This window comes from Hydra viridissima, unplaced genomic scaffold (assembly GCF_058129835.1).
Source record: "Hydra viridissima isolate aposymbiotic clone 2 unplaced genomic scaffold, HvirCarnegie_v1 scaffold_1, whole genome shotgun sequence".
In the NCBI taxonomy this organism is placed as follows: Eukaryota; Metazoa; Cnidaria; class Hydrozoa; order Anthoathecata; family Hydridae; genus Hydra; species Hydra viridissima.
In genome coordinates this window covers 37904377-37920730 of record NW_028324300.1, presented here as the reverse complement: position 1 = coordinate 37920730, position 16354 = coordinate 37904377, and the positions used below count along the sequence as shown (strand labels likewise).

General features: G+C 31.0%; 1 protein-coding gene and 2 long non-coding RNA genes across 3 annotated transcripts; 1 reads left to right on the top strand and 2 right to left on the bottom strand.

The window, feature by feature from the left end:
• Positions 1-84: 84 nt before the first annotated feature.
• On the bottom strand, positions 85-12498 carry LOC145192308 (hydroxysteroid dehydrogenase-like protein 2). Its single transcript, XM_090093103.1, has 9 exons — positions 12347-12498; positions 12043-12206; positions 8817-8985; positions 8662-8706; positions 7694-7797; positions 7524-7625; positions 6973-7176; positions 6633-6872; positions 85-365 (listed from the first exon to the last, which is right to left on the bottom strand). The coding sequence occupies exons 1-9, from the start codon at positions 12361-12363 to the stop codon at positions 163-165; spliced, it is 1248 nt and encodes a 415-aa protein (XP_089949229.1). The 5' UTR covers positions 12364-12498; the 3' UTR covers positions 85-162.
• Positions 712-4856, bottom strand: LOC149894844 (uncharacterized). Its single transcript, XR_016454141.1, has 2 exons — positions 3103-4856; positions 712-2843 (listed from the first exon to the last, which is right to left on the bottom strand). It is a non-coding gene; the product is annotated as an uncharacterized LOC149894844 (long non-coding RNA).
• Positions 12499-12548: 50 nt separating the features above from the next.
• On the top strand, positions 12549-15050 carry LOC149894843 (uncharacterized). The gene is made up of 2 exons (XR_016454138.1): positions 12549-14156; positions 14555-15050. It is a non-coding gene; the product is annotated as an uncharacterized LOC149894843 (long non-coding RNA).
• Positions 15051-16354: the final 1304 nt, after the last annotated feature.

Sequence of the window (16354 nt, the reverse complement as noted above, 5' to 3'; positions counted from 1 at the left end):
ATGAGAAAAATTATAAATTTAGTAATAAAAAAAAAAAAAAATGTTAAGTATTTGATGGGAACCGATTACTAATGACACATGACGTAATAACAGTATCTTCATTGTAAATGCAAATACAAACAGAAAATATTACACTAATGCATGAAAAATTTAATGCTACGCTTATAATTTAGATTTATTTATAGACTTCATAAGTTTTTCTAATTTTAATGCTTCAGCCATATTTCCTTTGATTTTCAATTTACCGTCCATAAATGCTTGCATTGAATTAAGTTCACCATTCACCATTTTTGAAAAATCTTCACTCGACAGAATCAAAGTGCAGGTTGCGTTGGCTGTGTCAGATGGATTTTCGATAATCGAACCTTTTAAAAAGATTAAAAACAAATTTAGCATTTTTAACAAACTTCAATAAATAAAAACCGTATTGGTTTTAAGTAATCAATACTTTTTACAACTATTTCAAATTTGTGCTCAGTATTTTGTCAGCACATCGGGTTATAAAAAAAATTATTTTTTTTGTTTTGATTTTCATAGAAAAATTTGTAGCAGACCAACCCAACATGAGTTATTTTCCTATATGACGTCTTTCTATTGTTGATGAAATCGCTGGTCATTTCATCCTTTGTCTCCAAATTTTTTACTGAAAAAAATTCGAAATTCGAATGCAAGAAGCGCATTAACAATCAAGAGAATTACATTCCAATGATATTTCTTCTGCATTTTTTTTTTTTTTTTTTTTTGAAGTCAGCATCTTTATGTTTTCCTAAAAGATTTTGTTTTATTTTCTTCTATTGTACTCCAACCTGCGTCTTAGTAGTTGAGATTCTCTCATAAGCTCTTTAAAAATGTAACAAAGATATTGGAATCCCGTTCCATCATAATTTTTGCCTTTTACAAAGTTTTTTTATAAAACCTAAATTGATGTAAAGTGTAGTTGTATATTTAACATCCACTAAAAATAAACTTCAAACTTTCACAAACTCTCTCTTTACATGAAGTGAGTGGACAATCGAAATTGACGGACCATTAAGGAATGTAGTTCTGACGTTTAGCTTTGTCAATTTTATGTGGTCGGCGAAACTTAGAAATTGCTTCACTAATGACATAATAGTTAACGTTTGATGTTTTTTTTAAAAGCGTTGTTGATGTTATGGACAACTTATTTTATCGATGCAGTTTCAAATTTCTTGCGCTTTTCTGTAGTTTTTCTATGTTTAACATAAATATTTTTTAAGTTCACTTTTACAGAGCTCCTGTTTAATATTTTGTGAAACTTGCAGTGAACGGGATGATAACGGTCGACTATGTTTTCAGTAACATTTTTATTGGTAGGGGGATTGAACCAAAGTATTTTCCGCTTACGATTCTTGCTGATAATCAAGTGAAAATAAGGAATTTAGAAAAGAGCTTGGCCGTAACCAGATCAGTTTAATGCAGGAGTGGTTGGAGTGGCCGACATTCGTAACTTGAGTGTGAAATTTGCTTTATATGCTTTGGAGGTGATCATCAACATGAACATAACATAGGACATCTTCAGGTTTACTAGAAAGTTGGAAAGAATTGTCATTGAGGTTTAAAGTGATCTCAAAGAAGTTCATAGTTTTTATATTGCACTGGATGTAGGCCGAGTTTCATAGCGAGCAGCTTGTAAAATCTTTGGAGTTCCGAGATGTTCGCTTTAAGCCTAAAAGAAGGCAACCTGGATATCCCACTATTTTCAACGAAGATTAAAAAAACTGTGGGTTTTGCACGCAACTTTTCGTGCAACTAGATTCTGTTTGAATCTCTTAAATGAAACTTTATTTTAAGGGCTTTTTTAAAGGACTTTGTCTTAAGAAGTTGAACCGTCTGAAAAAAAATCTTACTTCAATATCATATGATGATTAGATAAATTCTAATACCATTTACTTCTAAAAGAAAAGTATGCATTGGTTTTAAATTGTTTTACCAGTAGAAAAGATAACTGTCATTTGAGCAACATATCTGTTTCCAATGCAGCATTTTTTAATGCTTCGAACACTGAGAGAACAGATCACTACTACACGAAGTCTACAACTACAACTTGCTGAGGTTCATGGAACTGCTGTTAGTCAAGATACCATAAGAAGAAGATTTCGTGGTTTAAATTTACGACCTCGGGCAGCAGCTACTGGTTCCAGACTGTCTGTAGACCACCAAAGAAACAGACTGGCATTTACAAGGGGGGATATGAATTGGGAAATACATGATTGGGGACAGGTTTTACTTACAGGTGAGTCAAAGTTTTGCCTTGTAAGTTGTGATCGCCGCCCAAGAGTGTACAGAAGACCAAATCAAAGATATTCCGCTTGTAACATTCGAGAAACCACTTTATATGGAGGCGGCTCATTGATAGTATGGGGCGGAATATCTTTAACAGCTCGCATAGAGCTTTTTATTTTTGATGGAGGACGTCTGACTTTTTAACGACACATAACGGACATTTTGTGGTACCTTTTGCATCGTAAATTGGAGATGGATTCCTTCTTATGCAGGAAAGGCTAGACCACATACGGGACATATTGTTACTGAATACTTAATATTAATATTCGAGTTTTGGAGTGGGCAGTCTTGATATGAACCCAATAGAGCATCTTTGGGGCATTATGGGACGCCGTGTTAGAAGCCAACATCCACCACCTAACAGCCTAGACGAGCTGCGATAAAGTCTTATCCGCGTGTGGGATCCCTCAACAAACGATTAGATCTCTAATTGAAAGTATGCCACGGCGCTGTCAGGTTGTAATAACATTAAGAAGTGGTAACACTAGTTATTGATAAGTCAAGAATGTTTCAATTGAAGCTGTATTCGTGTGCATAACCTTGGCCGCCGAGAGGGGGGGTGGGGGTGGACGGGGAAGATTCCCGGGGCCCCGTGTGTGTACAAACAAATTTTTAAAAAAAAATTTCAAAAGATTTAATTAGTTTTGACTTTTAAAAGATTTAATTAACTTTTATTTTTAACTTTGAATGCCCAGAGCATGCTTCTTTTGGTCCTGGGTATATAATTGATCATAATGAGGGCCCCTTAAGAAAACTTCCCCAGGGCCCGAAATTTCTCTTGGCTGCTATGTGCATAACAATAATAATCATTTTACTTTATTTTGTTAAACGAACCATATTTTTGGCTTTAGTTTATTTTTTCACCATCCTCAAAGTCAATTTTATTATTGTCATCGAAATAATTGTGTTCATGTGGTCTATTCTTAACATGTTTGTCAAATAATATATGATAATATTGACGACAATTGAAATAAATCGAAATGTATGTGGTGCGTTAGTTTTGCGGTTAAGTGTAATATAAACCTAATGTAAATCTAATATAACTAAGTTATTAATTTATATTCAACTTTATAAAAAAAGTTGTAATCAAATTTAGGCACCGAAATCTAGTCCATAACAAAGCAAACCTTTGCTATTCTGAATTCTCTGGAACTCTGTTCCTATTTATTGCTTCAATCTGAAATTTAAATTTAGGCACCGAAATCACTACCAGACATTTTTATGCAAGAGAAAACTGTAACGAAAACATTTAGTATTTAATGAATGATGAAAGAAAAAGTATAACTTTGATAGTCTAGGTCGAAACATTTTTTTGTAAAATGGAAATTTTTATTTCTCCATTTTTCATATACTTTACACTAAGACAAGTCGATGGTTATAATTTCTATGATGCTTTTACTCGAATGTATAGGACAAATACATTTATTTAACTTGATATTAAACTAATTATCATGTATTATCACATAACATTATTATTACTTGAGCTGAAGAATAAATTTGTGAAAATGGTGATAATTCCAACTGTTGTAATGAACCTGTATTATGCTGATTTCAAGATGAAACTAGGGGATGAGGATAAGGTTTTCGCCCCCCATAAGATCTGTGTTAAGTGTCTGTCTAACCTGTCCCTGTGGTCTAAGGGTAAATTGAAGAGAATGCCTTTTTCCACACCTATGTCGTGGCGCGACCAAAAAGATCATCTAACTGATTGCTATTTTTGTTTGACACACACGGCACAATTTACCAGAAGGACAGCTAACAGCATAATTTACCCTGACTTACCATCAACAATAAGACCGAGAGCATATGATGAGGGAGAAGAGCCTCTTGTGTTTTCTTCTGATCTTCTCGATGTTGTTTTGAATGATGATGATGATGCGCCGAACATGAAGAAGAGCGATGAAGATGATGATGATTGGTTGCCTAACGACGAGTCGAAGACTATCAGCCAGAGACAGCTGGACTAGTTTGTTAGGTGACTTGGCCTGTCCAAACAGGTTGCGTATGTGGCTGGTTCAATGCTAAGAGAATTCGGTGCCCTTGCTAAGGAAACGTGAACGTCTGTTTACAAGACAAGAGACGCAGCTTACGTGCCATTTTTTAAGAGAAGTGAAGACAACAACTTTGTATTTTGTTGTGATATTCCTGGTTTGTTGATGAAGATGGTTATCTATACACAAGTGTAGAATGACTGGTGGTTGTTCATCGATGGCAGCACAAGAGGTGTAAAGGCGGTCCTTTTGCATAATGAGAACGCATATCCAGCCATCCCGATTGCTTACTCAATTACAGCAAAAGAATCTTATGAAACTATGAAATCTATTTTGCAGCTTGTTCGTTATGACACATTTCAGTGGAGAGTTTGCTCGGATCTGAAAGTTGTAGGTCTGCTGACAGGTATGCAAGGAGGTTACGTGAAATACACATGCTTCATATGTTTGTGGGATAGCCGCGCTAAACATGAGCATTACATCAGGAATGAGTGGCCAGCACGGGGCAATGCGACCCTTGGTGTTCACAATATTCGCTATGAACCACTTTTTTAGTCTGACAAAGTTATTATACATCAATTGCACATAAAGCTTGGCCTGTTTAAGGACTTTGTTAAGGCATTGCACTCTGACGGCGAACCGATGAAAATCATGAAGGAAACCTTTCCAAAACTGTCACTTGCAAAAGTTAAGGAAGGAGTATTCGTTGGACCAGACACTCAAAAACTTTTGAAAAGCCAACAGTTTACTGATTCCTTGTCCCCGATTGAGCTCAGAGCATGGAAGGCTTTGAAAGACTGTGTGGAGAACTTTCTGGGTAATTATCTGAAAGTTTTAGGAATTAAGTACATAATACTTGTATTCTATCAAAGAATTTCTTCTTTGCACTCATTTATTCAAGCAAGCACCGGTTGGACGGCTATAAAGACATCATCTCAGAACTGTTATCAGCCTTCAAAGAAATGAATGTGCACATGTCCCCAAAGATTTACTTTTTGCATAGCCATTTGGACTTTTTTCCCAAGCATTTTGAGAGAAACATTACAGACGAGCATGGAGAACGTTTCCACTAAACGATTTCAACTATTGAGCATAGCTACCAGGGGCGCGCCGATGAGAGAATGATGGCTGACTTCTGCTGGCTGACTTACAATCCTGTTTAGTTTGTCTTTTGTCAATTATACACTCATATACCTTAACAACATCGCTTAGTTTTATTACAAAAATGGGAAAACCGGTACCTCTAGTTTACCAAAAAATGGTTCGACCCTGACAAGTTTGGCTATGTATTTGGTCTTCAGGGCCATCCAAAGAACATTATTTTTGTTTCAAACCTCTTGTATAAAGTAAAAAGTGAAAAAATGTCTGGTAGTGAATTTAGTCCATAACAAAGCTAACCTTTGCTATTCTGAATTCTTTGGAAATCTGTTCCTACTTTATTGTCTCAATCTGAAATTTAAATTTAGGCACCGAAATTTAGTCCATAACAAAGCAAACATTTGCTATTCTGAATTCTTTGGAAATCTGTTCCAACTTTATTGTCTCAATCTGAATATAAAATTCCACAAGGGAATTAACTAATTAATTAATTAATTAGTTAATTCCTTTGTGGAAATTAAAAAATTAATATAATTACTTTATTAACTTACTTTTAATCATTTTTAAAAATAATGTAAAGAGAACTTTAAAGTTGGTCTTTACACATAAAATGTCAAATGCATTGATTTTAGTTTGATTCTAAAGTATAGGTATACAGTAATTATATATGCTTTACTACCATTTTATAATTGTATCAGCTTTTTTCCTGATACCGCTTTTGATGTGTAAATTTTTAAACTTCTTTGTTGTTTTTTTATTTTTGTGATCGTGTGAAAGACAATTTAGGAAGTTAATTTTTTTTTTTTAAATTGTGAAATAAATGAATGATAAATAAATGAATGATAGCATACTGCAAAAAGGATAAGATTATATTAGATTCATATATATTATTTCATATCTTATCCTTTATGCAGTATGGTATAAAAATATAATTATGTTAAGATTTATATAGATTTATAATAATATAAATTTAATAATACAATCATTGACATTAGTGGTAAAGCCTGTTTGCTTTAAAATTTTTCCTGTTTGCTTTAAAATTTTCTTGAAAACTGTTTACTCTAAGTAATTTTTTAATATAATAATGATTTCATTAATACTATAATAAGACAATAATTTGACTTGGGCCCTTTTGGCTTTAATTCAAATTTATTAAGGAGAGAAATAACTTTATTTCATTATCTTTATTAAACAATGGAAGACATCATTTGAAATTTTTTTAAAAACAAAACAACTTACCTGAACCATTTTTTAAATCAACAATCCAAGTGCCAGGTTCTTGACCATCCAGCTCAAATTTAAAAACAGCTTTTACATTGTCTACTAAAGTTTGATTAATTTGAGCTCGCATTTTATTGAATAAAGTTTTAGTACTTATTGACGAGCCACTACTGCTACTGCTACTGCTAGTTGTTTTCTTTTTAGGGATGAAAGAGTTCTCTGCTCCATCAATAAAATAATCTGGTGCAAGCTTGTTGCCTGTTTAAGAAACTTTTATTAGTTTTTTTGCCTTTTTTTTAAATTTTTATCTAAACTCTGAGAAAATGTACAAAATCCAATCAATAAAAAAAACAGTCACCTGGTACAAAAGAATACTTTTCTAACTCTTGCTCACTTATTCCAACTTCTTTTAAAACTTCATCATCAATAGCAAAATTTCCTGTGTACGATCCACTATGCTTTGTTAATATGACATAAGCAGCATCAGCCATTATCTCAGGTTTGCGACTTGATTTCATGAGGGCCTCTCCACCCAACATGTTAACAGCGGCTGTGGCAATAGCTGTAAAAGAACAGTAAAAAATTTAGTTTTTTCAAGTGCAGAATTTAATTTTTACTAGTAGTTGAAATAGAATCTTTTATCAAACAAAAAAAATATTGCTATAGCAAAAATTGATGTAACTGATACAGATTAGAAAAGATTAAAATAGATTATGGCAGGAAACAAAGGAAATATAATGACAAACTTACAATATATAATTACATAATATAACATAATTAAAAACTTCATTCCACAAAAAGGGAATCTTCAAAGAAACACCCATTTGAAAGTTAAAAATGTCATATGCTTAACGATGCTTTCTGTTCATTCACATCTACTAAGCAGTTTTAGAGCTTCATGAAAAATACCTGTTCTCGGCCATAATGCATTAACTGCCACACGATCTCCTTTAAACTCTTCTGCCATTCCTAACACGCACATTGACATTCCATACTTAGCTATTGTGTAAGCTAAAAAAAAGCATTTCATTTTAATTCAGCACAAACACCTAAAAAGTGGTCAAAGTGTCAACACCTACCTGTATGATTCATAAACCAGACAGGCTTCATATTTAAAGGAGGGCTAATATTTAAGATGTGTGGATTCTTGCTTTGCTTCAAGTATGGTAAACAGGCTTGAGAACTAAATAAAGTAAAATTGTTTATATACATACTGATGGTAATACTGATGTTAATGCATATATGCATACATAAATACTGATATTAATGCATATATGCATACATAAATACTGATATTAATGCATATATGCATACATAAATACTGATGTTAATGCATATATGCATACATAAATACTGATGTTAATGCATATATGCATACATAAATACTGATGTTAATGCATATATGCATACATAAATACTGATGTTAATGCATATATGCATACATAAATACTGATGTTAATGCATATATGCATACATAAATACTGATGTTAATGCATATATGCATACATAAATACTGATGTTAATGCATATATGCATACATAAATACTGATGTTAATGCATATATGCATACATAAATACTGATGTTAATGCATATATGCATACATAAATACTGATGTTAATGCATATATGCATACATAAATACTGATGTTAATGCATATATGCATACATAAATACTGATGTTAATGCATATATGCATACATAAATACTGATGTTAATGCATAATATATGTATACAAATAAATGTTAATACATGAACTACATTCTATGGATACAAATCTGTAAGAACATTAAAAAGATGTTTGCTTTATGGTTAGGTATAAAATATTAGAGTTCAAATATTATTTATATAAATTTATAATATGTTTAATAATAGAACATTGATATTAATTGAACTTTTAGACTGCTGTTACAATTAATTTTATGTTTATAATTTTAAAAAATTATAAAAATAAAATTAATTGTTTTTAAATTAGAAAAATAAAAATATTATTTTATGGTTATAATTTAAAAAAAAGTGAGTCTAAAAGTTAGGAAAACATTTTCCTTACCAAAGATATGTTCCACGAGCATTTATAGAGTTCATCAAATCGTATCTAAACAAAAGCTGTATTAAGAACTGAAATAAAGATGCTTCAATAGATTTTCATAATTTTTATCAAGAATTTTTACATACAAAAAAATGAAATAAAAATATTTTTCTTACTTTTTCATAGGGGTTGCTAATGTACCAGTTAAACTTATCGCTGATGCATTGTTGATTAGAATGTCAATCCCACCAAACTCCTTCACAGCTTTAGAAACAGAGTCCAACACAGCTTGCTCATCACGAATATCAACAATACAGGGCAAACACTTGCCACCAACTGCTCTAACTGATAAAAAAGCTTTCTTAAAAACTGTTAAACAAGTTTTTTTAAGGATATTTATAAATGTATGTATGTATGGATGTGTGCGGGTTCAAATTTCAAAAGTATATTTCTGAAATAATGCTGCAATTTACCCAGAAATTATGAAAAGTTATACTATTGTGATAAATTTATGCTTTTGAATCTAATGACTACATCCTATATTAGAAATAACACAGATTTATTTACGCAAGCTTAAATTCACAACAAATGTGTACGTACATTCAGACTTTATTGTGTGATGTTTTTTGACATTTTCATCTCTTTTTTTTTTAAAATCTAGCTGTACTCTTTTCTTCTATTCATCACACCAATTGCATCACATATTTGATTGTGGGAACCAAACTTTTTATATTTACCTCCTCATTTTTGAATTGTCAAACCTTTCAACAGCTTTCACTGCCATATTAACTTTCACTAGTGCTTTTTAATGTAGCATTTTAAAATATACACCAGAAGAGGTCAGTTTGATCAAGGCAGTCAAGGGTTGAATTTCTCGGAATCCAGTATGGTCAATGAGGAAATTGGTTAAAGAGCTATCTGTCAGTGAGCACACCACCAGAAATGTAGCCAGGAAGGATCTGAAGGCAAAGTCAAGAGGATGGAGCATCTCCACTTATATCCCAGATGACCTAAAGGTGGCTCTAGGGGAACCTGTTAAAACACTGGTCAAAAGAGTTGTAGCCTCCTGTATCTCCAGATTTTTCACCTCCTAATTATTCAATATGGGCGTATGTAGAGCCAAGGACTTATCAATGTCCCCACAACAGTGTCAACTCCCTGAAGGCTGCTATTAAGAAGAAGTGGGACAAGATGCCCAAAGACTATATCTAGACAACCTGTTCCATGTTCAGGAGTCAACTTGAAGCTGTGATTGATGCTGAGGGAGGACATATTGAATAAAAATGTAATAAATGCAATTCTTAACACTTTTTATTAAATAAATTTTTTTGTTTGGCTTCAAGTTTTCACTCTACATTAACTTTGGTCAAAAAAAGAATTTTTTACAAAATTTGTGGTCGCATATGGTAGGTATTACCCAATACAGCTAATGTCCGTGTAAAGAGGACAGATAGATGATGAACAATATTAAAAAAAAAAAAACTTAATGCTATTTTATTCAAACAAATCTCAAGAAGCATTTTTCATAGCATATTGCTCAATATTATGAGACTATTGGAAAGACTTAAAAATTTGTTCAAGCTTGAGCAGAAGCAAGTTTGTTTCAAGAGTATACAGTGATTTGTAATTGTAGTTTGCATTTTACTAAACATTACATTTGAGTAAAATATTGATAGAGCTACAATTGCAGTATTTGTTTCCAGAATTATAGAAAAATGTGAAAAGTCAGATTTTCCACTTTTCACTTATGTAAAAATATGCACAGAGTACTTGCTAGATTACATTTTTAACTAGGAATGTAAACAATTTATTCAAAAGTTATTTATCTTAAAAAATAAAGAAAAAACACTTTTCCTCTAAGGAAGAGATATTTCACAATTCGACACATTTTTAAATTGATATTTTCTGAAAAACAATGAAAGATGCTGAGCTGAAATTTTCAAGATTTGCTTATCTCATTGATAAACACTACCCCAGCAAATTTCATTTGACCCTATTGTTTGTATAAAAAACTTTTATCATAATCTTTTTTTTTTAAAGAATAGAATTTCTTTTCTTTCAAACTAAAGAATAATTAACAAAATCACTCATGTAAACACTCAAAAGTTATAAAAAAACCCTTTTAGTGTATATTTACTGATCTGATATTTGATTTCACTGTAATAGATTTATCTGTTTTTTACACAAAATTTTTATTTTTTACAACAGTAATTAAAATTTAAAAAGGTTATTTCAATATTTAGATTAGTTTATGTAATAATAGGTCTTCATGAAGTACTGCATACCTTGACACATACTCCTATAATTAGGAAAGGGAAAAACAAAATTAATTTTAACAACTAAAAACTAATTACAATGAGTTTTATTGCTAGTTTTTTTAACATTAATTAGAGTTTTATATGAATATTTCCAGATAAAGTTTTACGTTCTTTTTTTGGTTTAAATAATGGAAATTTGTGCAGTAAAGTTTATACAATTCCTGGTTTTTACAGTTTTATTTCAACCATAACCATTTTCATACTCAACATATGTAAAAGATTGTGGCTTATATGAAACCTTTTCATTTTTTGGTACTGACATGCCCAAACTTATAGGTGAGAAAAAAAAGATTAAGTTTTCAGGCCATGCATCTTTGGATGAGATATTTTGACTTTCATTGACTTTGAATTTATTTCGCTAGCTTGACTATTCTGTAAAGATATATTGCTCTGGTTAATACACTAGATCTTCTTTTTTAACCGTAGATTTGTTCTCTCAAAATCACTATTAGATGGAAGGAATGAATAACTGCATTGTAAAAAGTGCAGCTCAATTGCATTTAAATCTTTGTTTCAAATTACATTAAAATTTTAATTTCAAAATAGTTTTATTAAGTTGTTAGAAGAAGTTATTGAAATAACTTCTACTAACAGTTTAATAAAACTTCTTTGCTCTTATTTTTCAAGCCATAAGTTCACTTATAGCTTATTTCAAATTCTCTGTGACTTTTAATTTTTGTATTGAGCTTCTAAAACTTCCATTAAGTTGAGGACATCCAAGTCTTAACTTAGTTTTCATTTAAATATTTGTATACAAAATGAACATTTTACATTTGGCTACAAAGGGAAACTACTATTAGTATATTAAGTATAACATAATTTTCCCTTTACTATTTATTAAACTGATAAGTGAGCTGTAAAATAAACATGTTGTATAAATGTGAATCATTTTAATTACCATATTATTGAAACATTGCAACAAAAAGTTGAGGAGATCTCCTCAAAGATTTGTTTTTTTTTTAAATTAGATAAAAAAAAAAAAAAAAAAAGTGCTATGCAAATTGTTGATTATCTAGAATGTATATAAAAAAATCTTTTAAATTAAAAGCTCAGAGTGCAATTTTTAAAAAACTTTGAAACTTACTCTCTTCAGCAGCCGTATAAATAGTTCCAGGAAGTTGTGGATGTGCAACAGCTGTTTTTGCAGCAATGACAATATTTGCACCATCTTTGGCAAGTTTTAAAGCAATAGCTTTACCAATACCTCTACTGGCACCAGTAATGTATGCAGTTTTACCAGCAAGCTTACTAAAAAGTAGTAAAAATAATGGACGATGTAAGATAACTTGTCTTTTTACATTTTTAAAATGATATTTAATGCAGCAAAATTGAGTAAAATAATTTTAAAATGGAATTACACTGATCGCGCCACAAAAAAAGCTACCTACCCTGTATTTAAAGACATTGTGAATGGCAATATGGTTCTAAAAATATATTGGTACCTTGCTATTGTAAAAATATCAAGTTTTAAATAAACAACTACAAAGGTAAAACAAATCAAATAATATTATTAAAAATCTACAAACGATTTTTTGTTTTTAATGCAAATTACGGAAACCCGGGAAAACTACCTGCTTCCGTGTAAATATTACTTTGTAAATATTATTTATTTAGGAGTTGTAGCTATGTAGAGTCCTGCATTACTGTTCAAATGTGATACTCAAAAATAACTTTAATCTTAAAATTGCAATTTAATCTTTATTCGTTACATTTATTTATTAAATTTATTTATTATATTAATTTTTTATAGTTGATTCAATTGCTAATAATTCAGGGAAAAGTAGGACAGTGGATTTACGCATTACTGACAAGATGAATTAGAACAAGACTTATCAAGCTATTATAATATTGATTTGATGTTTTGTTCAAATAAATTTTGTAATAAATCAAAGATTGTTAAAGGAAACCTGACGACTGTCACTCTGGAGCATAATCAACTGAACTCTAATTTAATTCTGGGGGAAGAAATATGTTTGGTTGTGTTAGAAAAATTAAGGGTGTTGAAGAAGTTGACAAGAGACATGACCCAGATTACATATCATATGATAACTCTGTTATACAAATTGATACTACAAATCCTTGTTTTATTCAATTTGGTGTGTCTCTTAGTAAAAGATCATCCAGCATGGCTATGCTACAAATAGACAATAAAATAAAATAAAAAAGTTAAATTGCTAAATGAATCATTGAATGCATCTGAACAAGGTGAGCTACAAATTATTATGCTCAAAAGTTCCTCTTTAGATTTTTTTGTAAAACAGCTTAAACAGAAGTTTCATAATCAGATCAATAGTTCACAACAACAACAAAAATTGTTCACTTCAGTTCCAGTCCATCAGGGGTATTCAGGAAACAATAAATGAATTTAAAACAACAATTGCTTTACCAATATATGGTGGAGCAAGCTAGAGCTTTGTGGGGAATCAAAGGAATCTTTGGTGAGAGATCAACAAGTATAAGAAATTCTAAAAAAATCGACTAATGAAGTTTTAAATCAAATTGTCAACTTTTATGAGGGTGATAGTAGCAGCAGGTTATTGCCAAGAGCAAAGGATTATTTTATTATAAAGGCAGTTGATGGTAGACAACGCATTCAGAAGCAACTCATACTACGTAATCTTTCAGAAATCTACCAGAAATGGTTAGAAGAATCAAAATTCAATGGAATAGTTAAGGTGGGACTGAAATCATTTGCTCTTTTAAGGCCACTATATTGTATTGTTGCTAGAAAATCTGGTACACACACAGTCTGCGTTGTATTGACAATCAAAATCAAAATTTTATGGTAAAAACATTAAATGAATTAAAATCAAAAAATCTGATGGCCTTAGCTATATGTTAAATAGAAAATAAAACAATTATATTTCATGAGTGTGAGAAGTGTCTTGGAAAAGAGAGAATTGAAAAAAATTAAAAAAACTGGTGGGGGATTCAGCAAATGAAATAACTTGTATGATTGAATGATTGAAGACTGATAGGTGCTCCTTAGAAACAATAGTTAAAAGTCCTGATGAGTTTCTAGAAGAGTTAAGAGACAAGTTATATAAACTTACAAAACATCATCATGTCAGCAAATCCTAGATATGCTTTTTAGAGTAGATAAAAGAAAACTTGAAGCCAAAGGAACTGTACTATGCAAATGGATTTTGCTGAAAATCTTTCATTTATTATACAAGATGAAGTTCATTATAAAAGTAGGTAAGTTAAATTTTATACCACAATATTTTTTAAAAATTTTGATTAACAATTACCAATTCTAACCGAAATTATTTTCAGCGCTTGAGATGATGCTTTTCAAATTTGAGTCAAAATTAATAATCATTAACTGAATAGCAATGCTTTTTCTTATTGGATTTTTGGTTTAATTTGAAAAACCTGTGTTTTCATGAAAAATCCTTTGAACCAAAAGCAGATTAGCATTTTTTTGGAACTACACATGGAAAAAGGACAAGTGATGGAATTAGTGGTACAGTGAAAAGAGTTTTGCTATACTTTTTTTTTTAAAGAAAATTGTATAGAAAAGGATTTGTTTAAACAGGAGCGTACTAAATACGCTTTTTGAAAAAGAGTTTTGATTTATGTTAATTTTTTTTCAGACTTCTCTACATTTCTGAAACTAAAACAGCTGTTATTACACATGAAGCACTTGCCAAATGATTTGAAAACGTTCTTGCTATCAAGGAACTTGCTCATATCATTATTTCTCACCTGAATGATGCTGTAATAGCTTACGTAACATCAATGAGGAGTACATTTGACATTTTTCACATACTGGAAGATAGTGGCATTAATAAACGAAATCCAATGAACACTGAAATCAATATTAATCATTGAGTAATAAAGAATTATTTTGGTGAATTTTTCTCTGGAAAGATAACTGATCTTAAAGGTGTCACTGAGATGCATTTGCATCCAGTTAGTGACATTATTACCACATTTCATTAGCCTGAGCTCAAAAACACCAAAGGGTTTTACTCCTATCTTAATAAAAAAAAGTAAAAAGAGTTATCATATAAACTTGTTTTAAATTATCAACCACATTATTGTATGTATTGTCATTATTAAGGGAGTTTACAAGAATTTTGACAAAAAGATAACTTTGTTTTTGACATAAATAACAACGCTGGGCTGGAAATGGTTTTTATAGCAACTAAATAAAATTTTGTAAAACCAACTACAAATAGTTGGTTACATCCCTTACATCGGCCAGGAGGCTGGTTGAAGGGGCTCTGGTTTCAATAACGCTATTCAACCCTAATTATTGAAAAATAGGGTTATTAAATAATGCTGCCATTTTTGTTGTGAACACTACAAGTTTATGATGTTTACATTTTTATATAGTTAGGCCCAATGGTCTTATTTGCTATTAACATTAGATCAATCCAAAGTGTTAGAAAAATTTACGAGCTATCCCCAAATGGCTGAAAAAGGGACTTTTAGTCGAGTGGGCTATATATTTTTAATAGTGTTGTGACCAAAACTAAAAGTTGTAACTAACTTAACTAAAAAAACCGTAACTAAAATTAGTCGATTAACTTTTTAGCGTAATTAAAATTAGTCGACTAATTTTAGTTACGCTAAAAAGTTAGTCGACTAAATTTAGTTCGACTAAAAGTTAGTCGACTAAATTCAGCTAGACTAAAAAGTTAGTCGACTAATTTTAGTTAGACTAAAGCTAACCTTAACTCCCACCCCCAATTTTTAGATATATTTGATTTCTATAATGTAACAAGCTGCTTACATTTTGCCTATTTGTTGCAGACAGCTAATCAGAAAACTAACATGTGAGGACTTGTTGATGAATAGAAAAATACAACGGTTAACTTCATTTTTTCATTTTTTAGCATTTTTCAGAATTTTTCCAAAGTTGAGGAGGTTTTTTTCTAATATGATACAAGTTAACAAAAATCACTATTTTTAAGACAGAAATTTCCAGAAAACAGGTCTAGAAAAAACGAGTCACTTGTTGAAAGTTAGAAAAAAGTTATAAGGCTTCTAAAGTTGTCTATTTTTACCATTCGAGGAACCGAGGGGCCCATCCAAGAATGTTTATAAGGCTGCAATTTCTAAGCCGCTGCACTTGGAACTCTGAAATTGAAATTTAACCTATTTACATAATGTAGGTTATGATATGTTTAAATCAGGAAAATCAGAGATGGTACCCCAGAAAGTTTTTTTTCAAAATTCGTTGAAATATAATGATCTGACCCATCCACCAATGTGCACTGCAAATGTATGCAATAAGATTTGTTACATATTGACTAACGCACACTTAATTTTTATTTACTGGTACGAATTTTTGATTATCAAAGGTACCTGCAACTGTGTTTCCAGTTTCTTGATTATTTTACACTGCAAACTTCATCATTGGTAACACAATGTAAAACCTGACACAA

Excerpts from the sequence above, each read along its gene's own strand:
- LOC145192308 (XM_090093103.1), bottom strand. Across the intron at positions 8,707-8,816 it reads TTAGCAACCCCTATGAAAAA|ATACGATTTGATGAACTCTA; the intron begins GTAAGAAAAATA and ends GCTTTTGTTTAG. Across the intron at positions 7,798-8,661 it reads GCTCGTGGAACATATCTTTG|TTCTCAAGCCTGTTTACCAT; the intron begins GTAAGGAAAATG and ends TACTTTATTTAG.